Source organism: Haliotis asinina, chromosome 7 (genome assembly GCF_037392515.1).
Source record: "Haliotis asinina isolate JCU_RB_2024 chromosome 7, JCU_Hal_asi_v2, whole genome shotgun sequence".
Taxonomy (NCBI): Eukaryota; Metazoa; Mollusca; class Gastropoda; order Lepetellida; family Haliotidae; genus Haliotis; species Haliotis asinina.
Window position 1 is genome coordinate 28,927,187 of NC_090286.1, and position 21,278 is coordinate 28,948,464.

General features: G+C 39.8%; 1 protein-coding gene across 1 annotated transcript in view; it reads left to right on the forward strand.

Moving 5' to 3' along the window:
• Positions 1-269: 269 nt before the first annotated feature.
• LOC137290663 (midnolin-like) overlaps positions 270-21,278 on the forward strand; it is a 44,590-nt gene continuing 23,581 nt past the window's right edge. The window contains exon 1 of the mRNA XM_067821743.1: positions 270-637. Coding sequence (XP_067677844.1) covers positions 426-637 — 212 coding nt within the window. The 5' untranslated portion in view covers positions 270-425. The remainder of the gene's footprint in view (positions 638-21,278) is intronic.

Sequence of the window (21,278 nt, forward strand, 5' to 3'; positions counted from 1 at the left end):
GAAGGAAACCCGTGTCGCGCTCCGAGCAACGATCTCAGATGATTACAAAATGATTACAAACGTTGTGTTAATCTAAAACATTCGTTATATAGTTTCCTCTCAAGACAATATTTTAAATATATCAAATTATGTCGCTTTTAAGTGAGAAATAAATTAGAACATATATGCATATGCTGTGCTGTAAGCTGTTCATATCAACGAGTCCCACGCAACCACAATGGATTCGCCCGATTCTGATTGGTCGATCGCCCGACTACATAAAGATCTTTCTTCGCTATGAACACTCAGGCGTCAGACGCTCGTCACTGATAGAAGGGGGCGGGTGTGTTTATATCTCGAATGTATTGTTGAAAACAAAACAACAAAAGGGACTTTCCTCGTTTTCTTTTAATTCCTGCATATTTCTGGGACTTATAAGTGACGTTATGGCTGAAGAGGAGATAACAGTGAACCGAATGGCTAATCAAAACAGCGTGAACGCGCGACCTGGTCAACTAAAGTTATATATTTGCCCCACGACCGGAGGTTCCGTTCGAGTGATTGTGCCAACAGTAGAGACTGTGCATGGACTGAAAGTGGCCATAGCTCGAAAGATACGGATTCCGCCGGAGAGGATTAATCTACTATTCAAAAACAAGTAAGTTACATGCATGTTTGCAATATCTCCACACTGGCACCACTGTAATGTTTTTCGGTGTCCATTCTACGCTTGCACTGTTGACCTCCCTTGCAAACTCTGTGGGACAGCCCAGTGAGTACACGAGTAACCCATGGGCGTGTGTGTGTAAATTTGGGGAAAGTCTCCCCATTCTGTTTGTTCAAACGCGAGAAGTTTGCAAGCGATTTCTGCGCCAGCTTCCTGCGCCCAGCCTGGCATTACTTTACTACGATGCGATGAACAGTTGTAACAGGGATAGATCAATGACACAGTCACTAGTAGAACTTCATTCATTATATAACGTCGCAGCGTCGAGCTAACAAAGCACCAGTCGAAACGGCTACCAGCTCAAGGAACTACATGCGCTAAGCTTTATGGAACAAATACAGATTTACCCCTAAAAATATCAGTTATGTTCGCAGATGGTACAATGTGGCAATCGGTCCCACTGTTACAAATTGAGCAAAGGGAATAGCAACTCCACCCAATTTTCGCCTGTAAAGAATATTGGCGATAGGGAAGAAAGCCAAGGCGCATCTGCCGTCCCCACCCCCTCGTGCCAAGATCTCGGCTTCCCCAGGGGAAGGGATGGAACCTGAGCAGGCGGTTAATGAACGTTGAGATCACCCACAATGACAAAGCGCAGACCTCACGGATACGGGTCATTGCACTTGAAGCTGGATGCGTTGTAGGCGGCTGATATGGATTCTTTACTGTTGTGTACTGTCTGACGTTTCTCCGATCTCGTTTGTTGTTAATCACGCTAATGATTAATTAAGGATGGTTGGGTGATGTCACAGCACGAGCTGATATTTAGCTTGTGTCAGTGCACGTGTTGCCCACTATATATCGAGTAATTTATGCAAGTGGAACAATAGTTGATTGATTTTGCAAATATTGACAAAAATAACACATTATGCTTAGTTTGACGTCATACCAGTGGCTGCAGAATGGAGTTTTCACTTTGTCAGATTTCTTTCCAATTTAATGCCATGACTTTTGAACAGCCATAGACTTCAATTTGCGGCAAAGGGTTTCATCCACGGCTCAATCGGTACAATCGTATCAAATATAGTAAAGTTTAGTTCAGAGTATATGCACTGATAATACCTATTACGTAATACACGCTCTTTCCTGGAAATTGTACCATATCTACGTGTACAGCGGCTTTGACGCCACACCTCCGTCTTCAGTGGGGTTTGAACGGGTGTGTTGTAGGGTAGGGCTGCGAGATGGTCAACTGCGCAGTATGAAGTTAAACTGGAGCGTTTAGACCCACTTCCTCGTGTAATGACGTCTATGTGTAGACGGCGACACTTCTCTGTAGTAATTGACGACAAACGTTGGAGTAGACACTCTTTGTGAAGTCGCGAACAGGCTTGCGTGGGTACTGGAGCTCGCTGTCATCACTTGTGTAAAACGTATTGGCATTTATACAATTACAGCATTATTTATATCGTATATCTTCGCGTCTCGATTTCCTGGGGAATGTTTCAGCTGTGGTTAATCGACCAACATGGAAGTTCACACGGAACACTTTACTGCAAGTGACTTAGCAATACTGACAGCACCAACGCTTGTAGGAAGCACGCTCGTGGACATATACGGCAATGAAGGGGTACCCGATAGGATGAGGTGGAAATGACTGTTACAGTTAGCGTTTCACACGGTAGCTTTTGTTGTACACCCCAAGGGCGTGGAGAAAGAAAGATGAATAAACTGAACAGGGTAATGATATAGTGTCGAGAACATGCTTTGAAGGGATGCAGATATGTTGGAAGTTATGGCATGATGTGATCATGGCCCATGTTTTCACGATTAGTAGTAAACATTTTATGTGAACTGAGATCCTTTACTCGTGATAATAACTCACTAACATATATTATATTCACTAGCAGACATACACGTTGGTATTTTAGGAATTTGCTACCAAATCAGCGTCACATCATTCACCCGCTTTGAAAGACATACGACCAAGTGGGTCCATACAACCACTTGAAAGGTATATTCGTAGGCAGAATCGAACTCAGTCTGAATAAGACCGCCCACCCCACACGGTTAAGAAGAATACAAATGGAAATACGAATCAGTCTTTTCACAAGGCAGGTCCGTCACATGTAACTATGTACGTATACGGTATGAGTCAAGCTCTTTTTCAGTGTGTCATACGATGTTTTTCATCATTGCTCAGGTGTTCTGTTGTTAGTGACACATCTTGGTGGTGTTTGTACGTGTAGGTGCTGTCTGACAGCGAATATCAGCGGGGTCTCGACCGCAGTGAATGTACGTTCGAATGTAGGTCAGGTTTGTAGGTCAAATCGTGTCGAAAGCGTTCCGTTATAGGTACGACATTCATAGCTGTGGCTTGTCGGGACATTACATATATGGAAGCAGACGTTATCACTTAGACTTGCAGAAGTCTTTTAGGTAATAATTAATAGTTTAAATGATAATTTCTTAAAAATAATATGAACAACGGACTAAGGTCCTCATAATGTACTATCAAGGCTTCTTTAAAGGATAGAATGGATGGGATTTGCAGTCAGTACTGGCTTGAAGCAAGGTAAATCATTACTTTACGGGTTGGTAGGTCACAACCCGAACCTGTCTCGTAGGTGGTGGTATTTAATTGAAGTGTTTTGAACTTTTGAAATGCTCCAGTGAGAGAAACGACACTACGCACCTGTCATCTACATGAACAGACAAAACCTAGTGGAGTGGCTGCGATCTGTTTCATGTGGGAGTAAATACCGAAGCAATGCAGAACGTTTACCACAGTTGTGAAACCACGATCAATGTATGGCGCTGACAAACATAGAAACACATTGGGGCAAACCGGGATTCGAACCCACAATCCCAGGTTTCTGGGGGTAATCAAGGGGCGCAACTCTGCCCGGCAAATTGAAACACCTTAGCGACCAAATCCTGGCATTTTCTCTGAAAATACAGTGAAATTATGATTTTCAACGTCTTTATACGTTAAACGAAGCGTTCAATAGGTATCACTTGATCGATAATGGCACAGGCACCTGTTGCGAAATATCGCGCTGAAAGATGATCAAATCCATGTCCGCTATGTTTCGATATTATAACAGCTTCCAGTGTCACTTAAAGTGTTTATTGATCGGATATGCCATTCGCTTTAAATGTGGAGTTCGATCACCGGATTGACACTATATGAAACCAGATAACTACACTGATACTATAACAAGTGTATTGCAAGTGCCTCGTATTATACAATACACGCATTATTATCTATTGAGTGTTTGAATTTTGTCTCGCCCGTATTCAGTGTATGCGTTGTGGATTACTGTAAATATATATAAGTCCAAGTGGACTTCGGATAGATACGTACATATCTATTACGTAGATTAAGTCATATATAGATCGGTTATCGTTAGATACGTTTGACACGGCCGTGCTGACTGGACGCCACGTGGGCGTGAGATGAGTAGCTGTGACCGGTTCAGGCATGTGCTAGATAAAGTCTAGTTAAAGAAAGTTTTTATAGTTTATCTGTTTCTGACACTACACGTCAGTCAGCCTTCAAGACGCCATATTTCCGTGCACGCATGGTTGAACAGTGTTATACCTGAGCAAATTATTGTCACTGATGTAAACTGAAGGTCAAGAAAAGGAAACATTCCGGACTTTCCTCCCATAAAACCTTTACTCACTCATGCTGTATAAAAAGGTCTCATAGAAATAGTTCGGAATCAAAAAATTAAAATTATCCTGTCTTAAATGCATGTGTTGCTGGTTTGGGTGTCTTTATTACAGTTCTTTCAAACATCTCCGACGACTTTTATCATCCATTGCTCTTGAACTAAAGCAATGGCATCTGAGTTTCATTTTAATTTAGAGGCTTTGGTTCTCGAAGTGCACACCTCTTAGTGGTTTAAGTAAGTCGTAACATTGCTCACGTGTTTTCGTAATAACCTTCACAACCATTGCTATAGTACCGTTGTGTGAGAAGGTTCATGTACCTTAACCACGAGCATGCAGCATGTCGTTAGCACCAGATGGAGGAAAGTGTACTGGTATGAGGGTGTATATTGCTGATCAGTGCATTTGTTGTGTCCTGACGAGCTGTAGTAAAGTAATCGTGATCGCCTATGGGGCTGATACCTCATCCGCACCCCCTGCAGCGTTCAGGCCCACGTGAAACAGATAGTTATTACAATCTCAAGAAAGTGTAACTGGGTCTATATTTGGCCCTGGTATGTTTAGTAGGTGATCACACACCCGAAGCGCTGATTCATTCTACGTTTTTCGTGCACGTTTTCCCGTCAAACCCTCTGTCCCATTCTTCAGCCTTAATAACGCGACGTGTCACGCTACGCTCCCATCTTTCGTAATTACAGCGGTGACAAGCTTTGAAGCGGTAACATCGGTCAGTCTTTAATAGTCTTCCCAGGACTAATGAACTTACAGATACATTAGCCAGATGATGGCTCCGCAAGATCACGATGACCCTTGCTCGCCGTCAGGTGCGTGATAACGACGTGGACGGCCGTGTTTGATCAGTTTTTCCGAGACTGGTGGGTCCTCTACGTTAGGAGTACCGGACATCTTTACCTTGGTTTAATGTTGTCTTGCTTGTTGTTCAACCGCTCGGGGCATGTTCGAGACTCTCCGTGCCAAAGTGTTATGTCCTCTCGTAGTGTCTTGGCACTGCACAGGTGTCGGTGGTGGGTCGGCTCCCAAAATACACTCACAAAACAGCCCACGCTTGCCATTTTTTCGCGGGCAGAAATGTTCTCGATTACATCTGGGCTATCCAGATCTGCTTTGTACCATTTCTGTATGCTCTTTTCTTGACGTTTTACGATTTTGTGGGTAAATAAAACTTTTTGAACTTGCTTTATGTGACGTTATTGACAAAGCCCATTTGTACGTGTATTCTTCTTCTTCAAGATGCATGACTAAAAATATGATATTTCATGTCATCGGAAGTGAACTCGATCTTCCTCAGTGGTGTTAATTTCTTGGAATGCCTCAATGGTATGCTAAGTATGCTACATTAGCCTTATAGATCCACCTATCGCTGTTGTCGGTGCAGTGCACATGCTTTACACACTGCTTGGTTTTCGGTGAACGAACACCTGGACAAGATTTCCCTTAACTGCTGTTATCAGTACGACCGACAAAGATGCGTTACTGCCGGAAGACGTCTCTGATAGGGACGCCCCCGACAAAGTATCAACTCTATACTGGGCCGAATAGATTTCCAGGGCACCGCAATTCCAAAATAAACGTTTATCAAATACGTACTCTCTCTCTCTCTCTCTCTCTCTCTCTCTCTATATATATATATATATATATATATATATATATATATATATATATATACCAAAATAAACGTTTATCAAATACGTACTCTCTCTCTCCCCCTCTCTCTCTCTATATATATATATATATATACCACTTTGTCCGAGTGTCACAAATTACGTACATTAGTATTGTATGATGCTACGATTAGCTGACTACCAGTGTAAAGGACACAGTCTCCCGTCAATCCGTTCGAATCACCTCTGACAAAGCCTTTCACTTTTGTCTAGAATTCCCTCAAGTTGAAGCGTCGTCTTTTGTGTGTTGGAGTCTGCGGGTCGTGTAAAATGTCAGTGAAACACAAGACGTCAGAAAACCACAACGCTTCCTTCTACCGTCCATTTACCTGTGTCAAACACTGGCTGGATACAACAGGTCTGTTCTCAAGCAGGTTAAGGACGCCCTCGCCACGTCACGCAACAGACGATGCGTCTTAACATTCCATAAGCTAAAAGCGGTCAACAGTTCCTTCGCACCTGCTAGAAGCGCAAGGTGTCTTCAAAAAACAATTTTAAATGTGCTTTACGTGACCTGTACCTTTGTGGGTGTTAGTATTACTTTTTCTAAACTTTTAAGGGAGTCGTATCTTTCCTACACGTATTCTCCAAATAATGTTAGTATGCCATACACCCGTTTGGTCAAATGATACATACATGTATGTACACTCTAAGCATTTATCCATATGGTGAATTGATATGGGAAAACAGACCACGTGGGTTAATGAAAGGAGTGTTATTTTGACCACGTTGAGTTACGGTGCCTGAGGAATATTGAAAGAAGTCCCCGAGTGTCTACATATGTAACGCAGATGCGACCAGTATAGCCATCGTGGGAAGATCACGGAGTACCTAGGAACTCGCGTGCGTTAGTGGTCTAACGCATGGCAATAGCCTTCAAACAATAATGGTATACATGACAGCCCTGATCGGCTCTTACGCCAGACGACGCAAGCGGCTGATGTAGATAAATCTATGCCACCTTTCGTTCCTATAAAAATTACTTCTGATGCAGTCTTGCATATTTTACGAGGTGCGGTTTGCAGGAACAAATCTGGTTTTTCTCCTCCTGAGCAGACGACAGACAACCTTTTGGCATTCCTCCCTTCTTAGTAACTTGTCGAGTGCATGTGGAAGTTCTACTTTCTGGTACAGGTACACAAGCAGACGCGGTGGAGCGTCTGCCTTGGATTTACTAGACTTGTATCCTGTCTTTATATTTGAAGTTACGAGGTGTATTTTTTAGATCGTGAGAGCTCAGACAGATGTCACCCATCACCAGGGCGAAGTGATTTGTATAGGGAGGAGTGTGCAAGGGTTAACATTCCCCGTACTTCAGGTTTCTTCTGGGCGTGTAAAAAATGTTGCATATATTTGCAGACGTTGTATGGAAGTATTTGGATGGGCGAAAACAGGTAAAGACCTTCAAATAATACGTAAGTCGCGATGGTCATATTCCCTCGGTTTACCAGAATGCGGCTAAGACGGGTGAATAGGTAGACTTTCTAGACATTGATGACGTGGGACGAATTGGTAATTTACCACTGGTGATTTGGCGTGTCTGATAAAGAGGTGTCTAATTCTCGGTGACATGGTTCTTCCTGGAAGCAGTTTTCGTTGAACTTGTCTCTCTCCTGAGAGTAATAAAAAAGTCCTCGAAGAATTTTTTTATAATGAATGTATCGCAACCCCTTGCTCACGAAGCGCGACAGGATTCATTTAGTTTGATTCCTCGAAAAGAAATCTAGCGAAGATACATTGATGAACAAAAAATTGATCAAAGGTCACGACTCTGAAACAATACCAAAAGTGTCCTTCGATCAATAAAAACGAATCTTGAATCACGTAAGTCAGCCTTTAGTTTGGAAGAAACGTAAATGCAAGGACCAGATTCGATCGGATAAAATACCAGACGTGACTCTAATTGACTTTTAGGGAGAAAAAGTTGATAAAATGCCCCGCATGATTATTGGAGAATGGTAAAATCCTCCGAAAGAATTCATTACTGAAATGTCACCGATAGATAAATGAGGTTAGGAATGTTCCGAATGCGCAAAAAGGGAGGCAACTCCCCAAAATCAAGTATGTATTGATGGAATGGAGGTAACGGGACTCATAAAAAGCTTTACAAGTGTTAAAATACAGATTGACCCAGTTGTATGGAACGGACCAAATTGATTTTAACTTAGATACGATCATTGTTCCAAGACCGCGTGGTAAAAGAAATCATGATTAATGAAAGTGGTGAGGTAGATATTATCGATAGGTTCAATATTTCCCATTACAGAGAAAAATGAAATAAACGGAATCTTTGTGACGATTTAGGTGAAGTACTTAAGTATTGATGGAATCAATGAATCAACACAGGTGACATACATGTGTTAGCAATTACACCCCTGATTCACAATGTAGAGAGGTGGTTTTGGCACCTGTTAAAAGAATGGACCCTTCATAATTTATGTGTGCGGTGATGATGACTTTAGGGGTCTCACCCATTTGCTTCTGGGGAGGTAGGTGGGGTCATCACCTTTGTACACATGGTGGGGGAGGTTATTTTGTACATGGCCTGCCAGCCATAAATTATGAACGTCCCTAGTATTCTGAATATATCCTAGAGTGTCTGCTTATGGTGGAAGGTGTCTGTAACTACTAGGTTTCAGGTTCCGGAAAGTGACAGGCATAGTTGCAAAAGGATGGAAGGAAGTTGGAACTGATGCAAATCATGGTATGGCATGGGTGTGGCACCAGCAAACCTAGGCATCATAAGTGCAAATTGGGATTCAAACACATGATTGCAAGCCAAGGGACACAACCCCGCAATACAATTTGCAGAGCCCCTCTTATTAGATTTATGAACCACTCTTTGACTTTGTGAAAGAAATTGTAATGTCATTTTCTGAAGAATGACCTTGATTGATATAAAAAGTTGAGCAATGGTTATCGAAGGGATCTCATGATAATCCTTCATCACCATTTTTCTTTTGTGAAAGATTAACAAATAAGGAATTAATCAATTGATATGAGAGCTTTGTTATAACTTAAATGGTTATGGAGCCAGGATGGTTCATCAATACTCACTTGGAATAGATCCCTTGTTCTGCTAGTATTCAAGCCAAGTTTCGAAATAGAAAACCCATCCTCACTATTTACACAATGGCGGTCATGTGGATTACGACCATTTATAGAGCATTGATTTGGCACAAATGGGATGGAGACAGGAGATGGTAAAACATCTTCCTGGTGTGAGCGTTTTTCATTGATCCGAAATTGTTAAAGCACTTGGTGGTAAAACGAAGACGTAATGACTACTAGCAGTGCTGATTTTAGAATTTTTGCAATCTTGAATATGTAGGTCAAAATTATATATAGTTTTGCAAGATAAGCGGATAAGGGTATTTATTCCTGGTAGAGAAGGTGGTATTGGAAATATATTCTGGGAGTAGTGGGATGATGGCATTTATTTCAAGATCAATGTGCGAGACTTTGAAAAGCTACGATGATGTGTTTCATAATGACCTTCTTTCAACCAGTACAATAGAACCAATTCCTTAGACGTGGTACAGGGGCTTCGGGTGGGAGTAACAAGAATTCATTACGAAAGTTTATTTCTGAACTAGAACATGGTTTTAAACTTTGAATGAATTGATAACATGAAAAGTGGGAGAGTCTGAACAGCTTAGCCGAACTGCCATTTTGATTCAGTTGGAAATATAATGGTGTTTCAAATAAAAGTAGGACTTAAAATACAGAATCAGGGTATGAACATCTCTGCTTTGTGCAATAGATTCTGTTAAATTTGGTATGTGAATGAGTACTTAAGAAATGAAATTAATAATTTACAGCAGATCTAAAAAATATTCACTGACCTGATTTATTAATATCAGCTTTTAAATGTACATGTGTCTTGAGATGTATTTGTGTGAACAACACAATGAAATGAATGTTTGTCCATGTAAGCTGTCACTTACCCAAGCTGTCATATGTTTATCTATGTGATCTGTACAGGTGGGGCGGGGAGGTATTTGTCATGGTGATATTCCTAACCTGTTCGTACCTGACACACCCTGCTATTGACAGGTATGGATGATTACGCTTTTAACAGTAATGTATTCCCTGACCAGTTGGTACTGGTACACAAGATACGAACATATGCTGACAATGTTGATTCGATTGAGAAATGGAAGAAAATCACAATTAAGGCTGGCACTTGTATTGGGCTTCAGGAAATTATATATGTCTTTCCTACCACACTGTTTTTAAATGGGCAGAATGACCTTTTTTGATTGAGACAACAGTGCTGCAGAAGAAACACTTTATTGATTCATCCAACAATGAATACCAACAAATACAATTGGGCCCACAATTGAACTCTTCCATTTGTTGGATATTTGTTGCCAGATATTCTATATTTAATGATGCAGACTAGTAGTAATGTGATGTGGGAATTTGATATGTTTTTATGTTTATATGGGAATGACCGACATTGAGGAATTCAAGCGAACTGCTCATGCCCAAGTTAAATAATTTGCCATCTTTTGTTTCTCATCTATTTTAACTGGTACATTATCATATTTATCAAATCAGTGCTTTACATATTCTTTTTCCCTTTGTGTTATTAATTTTCGTTATTTGTTTAGCTTGAAATTATTTTATTTCCAGAAGCAAAACAGAATTCACTTCTAATATAGAATTCCTGACAATAAACAGAAGGCATCTTTCTGAAGGCAGGATCCAGTATATCACTCTTAATATACTCTGTATTGCATGCAGTATCCAGTATATCACTCTTGATATACTCTGTATTGCATGTGATTCTGTTGTCCTTGATTATGATATGGTTGGAATGTTGCCAAAAAGGGAATCAAATCACACTCAATACATAGTAAACATTCTTCAGCTCTGGGCTATCTTCACGGTTTTTATAATGTTATCTTTGGTAAAGTGTCCTGTGTGTTGAAATCTGAGTTCAGTAAATTCAGTAGAAACATGGAGGGCTATCAAATTTATTAACAAACACAGCCAGCTATACTTGACGTTCCCAGTCCAATATTATCTTGATGTACTTGGAAACTTTTTTCTACCAAGTGAGGATTGTGGTTTGACATTGCCAAGATTGTGAAACCGCAGTTGTGTTTAGATAAATAGCAGGCTTGTGTTCCACCAGCCAAAGCTTATGTTATTTTAATAGATGGCCTATGGCGTAACATAGCTAAACTAGTGAGATAGCGCGTATGGCGGAATTTATGTGTATGTAGACGCATGTCAAGCTTAAAGCTCTGCCCTTCGTGCTGTCTCAAGAATGGAAGGCCAGCATTTCATATCTTAAAAAATTAGATTCTGATAAAACGTTAGTTGAGTTATTGATCAACTGTAATGTTTAATGGTTTACCTTGTTCAAGTTTTTGTTAGACATCCTGGATTTTCACAAAAATAAAAACATAATAAATAACAAAAAATCATGTAGATCTGTTGATATAGTGTTTGTGGTTTTATTCCATACTCAGCAATAATCAATGTATATTATGACAGTGTGCAAATAGACAGTCCAGTGAGTGACAGCATGAGCACTGATCTAGACTACTGAGATGAGATCCACCAATCAGAAAGCCTGACCACTTAATCTTGTCAGTGGCCTCTTAGCACAAGCATGGATTGCTGAGGACAAGTTCTGTTCCAGATCCTTACAGTATTAATATTTAACACAATCTTACTATTATAAATCTTTATTAAACAGTTAGTGTTAAAAAAATACCATAATAGCAAGCCTCTTTGTTTTGAATAAATGTTCAGGAGTCAAAAACTGTCAAGTGCCCATTGATATGTCAAACCTCTCATCAGATCTGAGTTGCATCAAGAAGTGCATGCTGTGCACTTGTCAATATTTTGCTCAGCATTCATCCATTGTATTAACATCATGATGTAGAAATTAACATTCTCGGTTGATCTACTGTCATGTCGTACTGCTAGAGTGCATGAGTCAGTTTGAGGTCATAAAACGGAGTCATTTCTTCAATATCATTCGGGATAGTAATTGATTGAATTTGCCTTACTAAACTGTGATAAAGCACCAATAGATTCACTGATTGCAGTCTATGCTGTTTTAGTTCTGCATGTTCAGGGCATATCATGTGTTACCTTTGTGTTAGAGTATGTATAACATACTATCTTTGACAGCTGTCAGGCCTATAGGCTGTTGGCAGTTGTATGACCATATATGGTTTGTTATACAATGTAGGCAAGCCAGGTAAATATGATTTTCATGATATTTTACAATCAGTAGGACTTTTAACTCATCAAATATGAGATATTTTATGTGGTTATCAAATTTGACATGATATGTGTAAGATGATGTGAATTAAGTTAATGAAAACACTGATATGTTACAAACCTAATATAATTCAGGTTGTAACTGGCAGCAGACGGATATTTCTCCAGTTCTTAATGTCCTAATCAGTGTGTGGTGATTTTGTCAAATCAGTCCTGTCGACATAAAAGGTCACGCTTGTTTTTGACACCGTGCCTAGTGAGCCAGTGTTTTTGGTCGCACTGTAAAAACGCGACTGAAAGATGCCGAATCGTCATTCCCTGAACTACCCCCCTGAAGACATGCCTTGTTTTATGATCAGAGTGTTTACCTGTTATTAATGGAGTCAGCGTTGGAACAGCGAGTGACTGAGAGTTCTACACGTCCACTGAGACTGGTGGTATGACGTCAGAGTCTTCAGCAGTGCTTCATTGATGGACGATCCTCTTATAGTCTGTTTCATTATTCATGAAGAAGCCTACTATTGAAGTGTCACTGAGCGAGATCCTGAAGCTAATGGTTGTGTGACGGAATAATATGTCTTTGACGTCAAACGCCACACTGAAGAATGTCAAAAAATGAAATTTGGAGATTTTTACCAAATCATACATGCATGGGTTTGGAGGTTATTTGAGGACATAGAATGTCTGTGATATCTGTGAATTATGAGTGGGATATCTTAATATTTTAGTTGTGATATGAAACCATGTCCTGTGTCAGAGATTATCTGTGTCAGAGATTACCAGTGACTGCATGTTTTACACTAGTGACGTAGGTAGGGACAACACGGTTGGAGGTGTGTTATCAGGTAGATATGGAAAGGAAGTAAGTTATCGGATGGAGATAAGAACATTGTTTGGATAAATTTTCTTTTTCCTTCATCACGACTAACCCCAATTTGGCAATATTCTGAAATGAACATATTACACAGGATAACAGTTCCTAGATTATTGTCTAAAGTGTAATGAAAATGTAGCCAGGAGATTTTCTTAATTTTTGAAACAGTGGTAATCTAGACTTGCTACATAATCTAAACTTGCACAGGCTTTCTTGGAAAGGTTTGTTTCAGAGTCTTGACAGACTCTTTCTTTGCATGATGGCGGACATATTTGAGGACAGTGAATGTATATTTGTTACTCAGTCTGGAACCATTGCAAAGGGGCTGTAGATGTTTTGAGTCATATATATTCGGTATCGAAAGAGCGTTATTGCACTGGATGACTATAATGTAATTGCTGAGTTGGTTGACTAAACTGTGGACAGTGTTGTACATGATACAAATACCTCCCCCCACCCCATCCACCCCAAACAACATCAAGACAGTAATCAAAATAGATTGTAGGAGTGTGTTCATTTCTGTATAAGATCACACAGATACACAAAGGTCATAATTCACATTAAAAGTACTGGCTAATGTGCATAAAGGCAGAAATTGAGTGGCAAAATTACACAAGAGGAAGTCTGAAGGAGTGCTTGGATTGACAGAGTGGATAGGTGGACAGGAAAGGAAGCTGATACAGAGCAGGGCAATCTTCTGAGAAACAGACGGCTTCATTGAATTGTTGACTACCGCTTGGCCCACAGCGATGGCGACCTAGAGATTCTAGGCTAAGTTGCTTGTGAAATTCATAACACTTTTCAGGCTGTGCTTACGTCAGCGCTGACCCAGAATGAATGACAAAATCATCTAGTGTTGTCCGGATCCGTACTGGCCAACTGGCATCCACCTGAGGCAAGTGAGATCGGCTGCTTCGATTGGCTGCTATAATAGGCTTATTGGACTAGCTCCATAAAGTGCATATAAGTGATAGGTCATCAAGATGCTTGTGTGACAAGTCCATGATTAAACAAGAGACATAGTCCACATTTCGCAAGATGCTGACTGTTTTGAATAATCATTAGGTGTTTGACATTTTCAGCAAGATTATTAGCAGTGATAAAGGGTTCTTGTTGACAATTTGCAGATTGGTTTTGACCATAGGATGAGCTTGAGTTCCCACTTTCCATAGAATTTGTGAGTTCTTGTACATATTGGGTGGAGAATGGTTTGAATTGTTGAGAATATCGTTAATACTGATTTGTCACCTTGTTACTGCATTACATCATCTGTAACTGCTTTGTTCAGAGTAAATAACAACAATATGAAAGGTATACAATCAGAAGCACAAGTGTGTTTCATCTCATTACCTAATCTTCATCTGATTTTTTGTCTGATGTCATAGTTCAAAATACTAGGCCTTGTATCAGTCATGATGTTGCCTTGGAAGAAAACAATAAACAATTCTGAAAATGAGATGTAGATTTTTTTCAGTATTTGTAAATAAAGTATGTATATATTTAATATCTTGGAAAATAATAATTATAAAGCCCTTTTCTTAATACATGTATTTTACTAAATATTTTGCTTTGAAATTCACATTGACATATTGACATTCATAGTACTACGACAGAACTCATTCATACATAATAAGTTTTTAAGAAAGCACCATTTCGGTGTTACATTGCGGAGCTTGTCTTGAAAATGGTCACTTCCATTGTTCATTGTCTGTGGTGCCAGTCAGACAGAGCATGCACTTGATGAGAGTATTGATTGCACTGTGTCCTGTGACCCCTGCCACTGTTTCTTTGTCCAGGGCTTGCCTTCATTCACATCATGATAATGATTTGGTTCAGTCCACTGAGGAAAGAATGGAGGGGTGGCAGGATGCTGTCATGGCACTGACTTGTGTGTATTTTGGTAATGATTCTGTCATAAGTGATGAATGTATGATAACTGTTTTACAACGCTGATGCATTATTCAGCATTCTCTGCCAGGTCTGTTCACTCTGATTTTGGAGATGCTTTGCTACTGAGAACCAAATCTTCTATTTGTTGAAAGGACTAATTTTTTCTCAGTCTTTGCTGTGTGTGAATCAATGATGAGTGAAGGACAATGTGACATGAGACTGATATTATGCAAGACACAATTGCAGTGATACATATCAATGTTCTGTTAAATCATACACGTTTCCTCCAGGGCAGTTTCAGTATTTACACCAGTTTTAAATGATTTTGAAATATCAACATTTCAACTTTAAATTTAAACAATATGAACTGCATCTGATTGGATTTTTTAATTGCTCTCTCTGGTCTGTCACAGGTGCTTGGATTGAATTATTAAAGTACAAACCTTAAAGGTCAAATATTTGAAATGATACATGGCCTCAAGGTCTTGATGCATCAATGAAAAAGATCACTGTTTGTTTTTAAGGTTGATCTGGAGGTAACTAGAATATTTAAGTCTGAATGAGGGGAAATTTGGACAATTGATTCACAAATTCTCTCTCAAGGAGGTTTAGAGTCAGTGCCAAACATCAGTTTGGTCCACCCAAACAAGCTGACCACAACCAAAAGATTTATTTTCGTGCTTGACCTGAGCTTGTAACAGCTTATTGTCTAGCCAGTACAGCCATTCAGGGTTTTACTCAGCTTGTTTTTTAGGTTGAAGGATTTAGCGCGTGTTGCTATTGTCCTCAATGACAGGTATTGATTCCGTAGACAGCCATTGACGTAAATCTGGAGGAATTTGACCTTTAGAGGCAACCCAGGTGAACCTCTGCTGATTAGTGACCACAGAGGCTGTTGCTTGCTGACCACTGCTTTGGACTAGTTAGGGGAACTGATCCCTGTTTGATGTATGTTTGTGACAGAAGAGAAATGCTGGGAGATTCTTCTTGAAGGGGCTAGGGGTGGGGGGACGGACTGACCTGGTATTGATAGTTGTTGTTCAGCCTGGGGATAAGGGTGAGGGTGATGAATGGAGAAAGTGGAGGAGGGAGGATAGAGGTGGATGGTATTGATAAGATTGTTTCCCACAATAACTTGCAGTCATGTTGGTGTGCAGTGAAGGATCTGAAACATGAAACAGTTTTGGATGGAGAGTTCATTTCTGCTCATGTTTGAGGAAGAAAGATGGGATGAGTTGATCTTCATGATATGTTTTTTAATATTTTGATTTTGGGATTGAAGATAAGGATGTTTGTCCTTAGAAAAAATGTTATTGAAGACAAGACCAGAGTCCAGTTTTTAAGGCAGATCTTATGGCAACAGCTCTTGCTCTGTTATAAAACAGAATTTAAAATCTGTCCATGTCTAAAGAAACTAAAGAGTAATTTATAACAGTTATTGATAGTAATGTTCTGTTTCCGAGCAAACAGGTGATACACATTCTGATCATGTACTTCGGCGGCTATAAATCTATTGGCAGTTCTGATTAACCTACGCTTCAGAGAAGCAAGTTGTCCAGTAACACATGATGTTAACTGTGAAATGGATCCTGTTTGTTGTTGAACTTGTGAAACATTTCATTATCAACTTAAGTTCAGATACCATATAAGTTGATGTTTGATTGTTTTTAGGTATTCCTATTAACAGTTTGTGCTGACACTTTTAGATACTCCCATGAAAACTGATGTGCAGAAGCTGTTTTATCATATCCATGAAAGCCAGTGTGTGCAGGTTTCTTGTTAAAGTTAATTTGTCTTTTTTTTGTCTTTCATTGAACCCACTATTGCCTCAGTACATGATGTGTGTTTTCATGACGTCATGAACTTGTCCCTGTGTGGGAGAGCTTGTACTGGTGGCTGGATCTGCCTGCAGTGCTTTCAGTTCAATGATTTGTATTCTGAGCGTGTTTAGAAGACCCCAGCTCATGGTTAGTGGACCCACAAAGAGAACAGTGTACATAACCAGTCAGTCAATTGATATGGAAGCAGAGGCAGGGTTTTTTGTCCATTTGTTGTGATGAACTCAGTGGATAAGGTCTGGAGACTGTATGGAATGATGTCACTCTGCGTAGGTCGATCAAGAACGACTCATCTACCCAACAGCTGATCAATACAAGATGTTTGTAAAGTACATGTTTACACCACTTGGAGTATATTGCATGCTATACACACTTGGAGTTTACTACACGCTATACACCAGATGGATTATACTGCATACTATACGCCATCTGAAGCATATTGCATGCTATACACTAGTTGGAGTATACTGCATGCTAAACACCATTTGTCAAAAACTTCATGCTGTACACCAGTTGGGGCATACTGCACACTGCAGACCATTTGGCATATACTGCACATTATACACCAGTTGAACCCAATCTGAGTGGGACGAGGAAGTGATAGAGGACTGGGGAAGGGGAGGCTTTGATGTGTGGAGCTACATTTAAGCGAGTGCAAGGAGAGAACATGTGAAAAAGTGAACAACTCGAGGTGACGGATTTGACTGATGGTGGTTGTAGAGCTGGATTGGGAGAGGTGGGAGGTGATGTGATGGTGGGAGGAAGTAGGTTTTGGTTGGGGGAGGGGGCTGATAGAGGAGAATGTGGGGTATTTGAAGAAGACCGTAAGATGGCAGTAAGAAGTGGAGGTTTGTGAAGAACAAAAGTGCAGTAATGACATGAAAGGGAAGGTTGCGTGGCTGTGCATGAAGATGGTAATACCAATTTTGCTTTCAAAGTTCTCTATGTATTTATGTGTATTTGACATGGCAGCATTTCTATGTTCCAATAAAACAAAGATTTGTTTGTATTACTCTCAACCATGCAACTTTCCCTCAATCAGTTGTAAGCCCATTTATGGTAGCCTGCGTCGGCCAACGTTCTCACAATCAGGGCAGATGTGAAACTGCAGTCAATCGATCTGAGGCCTTCAGTCATATGTTTGAAGAGTGAAATTATTTTATTTCACTGAAACTTTCAAACAGAATAAAGAACTTAACATAACTGAGTCATCTATCTATTTTTTTAAAGGAAATATTAAGCAAATATGACTATAATGCAACAATTCAATGGCATCCTATTTGCATTTCTCTACAGTGCTTCTAAAACCTTGATAGACTGCCTATTGATTTTCTCAAACAATAGGCCTATTCATAGAGTCCCAGAGTGCTTGCATACCTAAACTGTGAGAAGTAAATGTACTCCCTGTTTGTGGCTGCAACTCTACAGGTTTATATGACAAGATCTATAACCTGCATCTATGGGGAATTCAGATATTGTTTGTGTCTTGAATTATCCAGTAAGTTGATCCAAACATGACTGTACCGCACAAATGAGTGAATGTACAGACAGGGAATATACAGTTTGAAACTGCAGTTCAAAAGATTCATAGATCACCTTCATTGTTTACAAATGAAACTGTAGTGCACATGCGTGAGTAAAAGATGTGTATTTGAACCTCCCTGGAGGCTGGTTTTATCAAGCATATTTTTACATGTTTAACGAAATGAGTGTGTTTGTGGATTTGTAATGCAAAATGCACCGGTGACACCGCTTTTAAACACAGCGATTAGAAACCTACATTGGGTCCATTTATTATCCTTTGTTGTTCTCCACCATAACAGGGCCTGCACTCAGACACTTGTGAATTTACTACTGGTATGAACTCACTAGTATCAACTCACTCTCAAATTCACCAGTAACGGCTCACTGAGTATCTCAGAATTATTAATCCAAACAATAGTATCAGCTCGCTCTCACTCACTCACTCACTCACTCACTCACTCACTCACTCACTCACTCACTCACTCACTCACGATAGACATCCATAGGGAAATTGTTTCAGGATGACAGATTTCACGGGTCATAGTTTCAGAAGTTGATCTTGCAACAACAGCTTGTGGTTGGGTAAGACAAGCTGGTTGGACCTTGACTTATCGTAGGAGGTAGCCCTGGTAGGTGGTAGCTTGCCAGGACCCAGATATACTTTGTGGACTGCTGATAACTGAAGCAGCCCGGGACAGGCTGTGTGTGGGTGTGTAAGGACCGCTGCCTGTTACCTAAACCAGCTGACTATCAGCTAAGTGTGCGTGCCTTCATGAAATTTGGGTCATCTTGTGGTTTGCAGAGAAATGGGTTTTTCACAAAGGCGGCATGTCTTACACAACACCTTGTTAACATTGACCAACTTACTGCTGACTTATAAGTCTTGTTGCTTGGGTTGGCTGAGCATGGTTGAAAAGGATTGATGATAAATGTGCAATAAATAATTGGGATGAAAAGATCCAAGAATGGGGTTAGACACTTGGCTCAAATCCAAGAAAATGATTATTTGCTGCTATAGCTATCATATCTGTGTATAACATGGGAATTTCAAGTGTCAGAGTGTATGTAAACACTTTATGGACTGAGGAGCTTGGATCCACAAAATCTACTAATATATTGGCTGGATGGACTGGGGAGCGAATAAATGTAAGATGGCCAGCTAAATGTGGTACTAACTGTATGACTTAATGTCTTCCTCAAAACAAGCCAGGTTAATAACAGGTGGTGAACTTTTTGCATCATATGAATCCTTCACAATCTAGATGTAACATTGTTCCATCATTTAGCTGCTGTTGTTGAGCATCAAATCAACCCATCAATGGCAATTCCACTCTGGTGTGAAAACAACATTTCATGTTAAACCATATTACACTCATGAATTAAGATTGACCATGAAATCCATGCTGACATGAACGCACGTCACAGACTGACGTGGTGTTATCCAGTTATAGTGCTTTTTGAGGGAAGTTTGATTAAGATGTAGCTCTGCTCTTCCATACCGCTAACAACCTACATGTTTTATCAACATAAACCTGTACCTCTAGCAATAGAAATCCCCCTTGAAATGTACAGTGCGAGCAGAGCTTGTTCTGTAGAATACATAGTGTTTGGTTTGATTGACAGCTGTGTTTTTCTGGAACGTTACCTGCGTCATCAGTAACAGGCCTAACCTTGTTGCAATTGATGCACTACAGAAGATCAGGATCTGCATAATGCATCACAAGTAAGAAATAAATATGGTATAACTGCAATGTACATGTTGATTACAGTCAGTCTACAGAGGTATATTTTGTGACCACATAGTGAAACATATGTACATGACAAGTTACTGACATGGTTGGTGATGTTCTCTTTGAACTGAGATAATTGTGGTTCTTCTTTTTGAATTATGGCTGTGGTAATTTGAGGAATGGTGCATGTTGTGATAATGCTTGACGTGTTGGAATGTGACCGGATGATTGGATAGTAATAGCTGCAAGTGACAGGTGTTTATAAGCAATGTACATCACCTGAATTCTGTGTGCATATCTGTTGGGATGTTTAATGTTACAAACACTCCATCATATGTACAATATACAACACCTGATACAGTTTTTACATCCACCACGTGATATTTGCAATATACTACACTTCGATGTTACATCTTCCATGTGATATTTGCAATGTACAACACCTGATACATTATGTTACATCAACATTGTATCATTTAGAATATCAAACTCTTAATAAATTATGTTAACCTACCCTATGATATTTGCAATATACAACACTTAGATGTTACATTCACCATGTGATATTTGCAATATATTAGACTTGATACATTACATTTTCCATTTGAGATTTGCAATATACAGCACTTTGATGTTACATTTTCCATGTGATATTTGCAACTTACAACACCTGATACATCTACATTTTACCATTTGCGATATCCAGGACTTGATAACTTATGTTAACCTACCATGTGATATTTGCAGTATACAACACTGACAAGTACTAGTACATCCGCCAGGTGAGAGGTACGCTAGACGACTTCCTACTCTAAGATTGACAGAGCTCGGATGACATTTCCCTGTCGCTGATGACTCACTACCTTGTTAGCTCGTCAATATCAGCATTGTGTTTCATCTACGTTTGTATATCGTAGTTGCTCTGTAGCCAGGTCCTCTCGACTAGCCCTCCCACTCTAAAGCGAGGTGTTCTTCATGACAAATAACTGTTCTACATGTGCTAAGACACGTGAATCTTGTAAAATTGAGATAGAAAAAAATACTATTGCCTCGTTTAAAATTATGACATTTATGCTAATTGCAAAAACAGTGGATGTTATCCTACACTGATTATAGAAGAGTTCTTGCTTTTTTAGAAACGTATTTAAGTATTCACTTCAGTATTCTTTT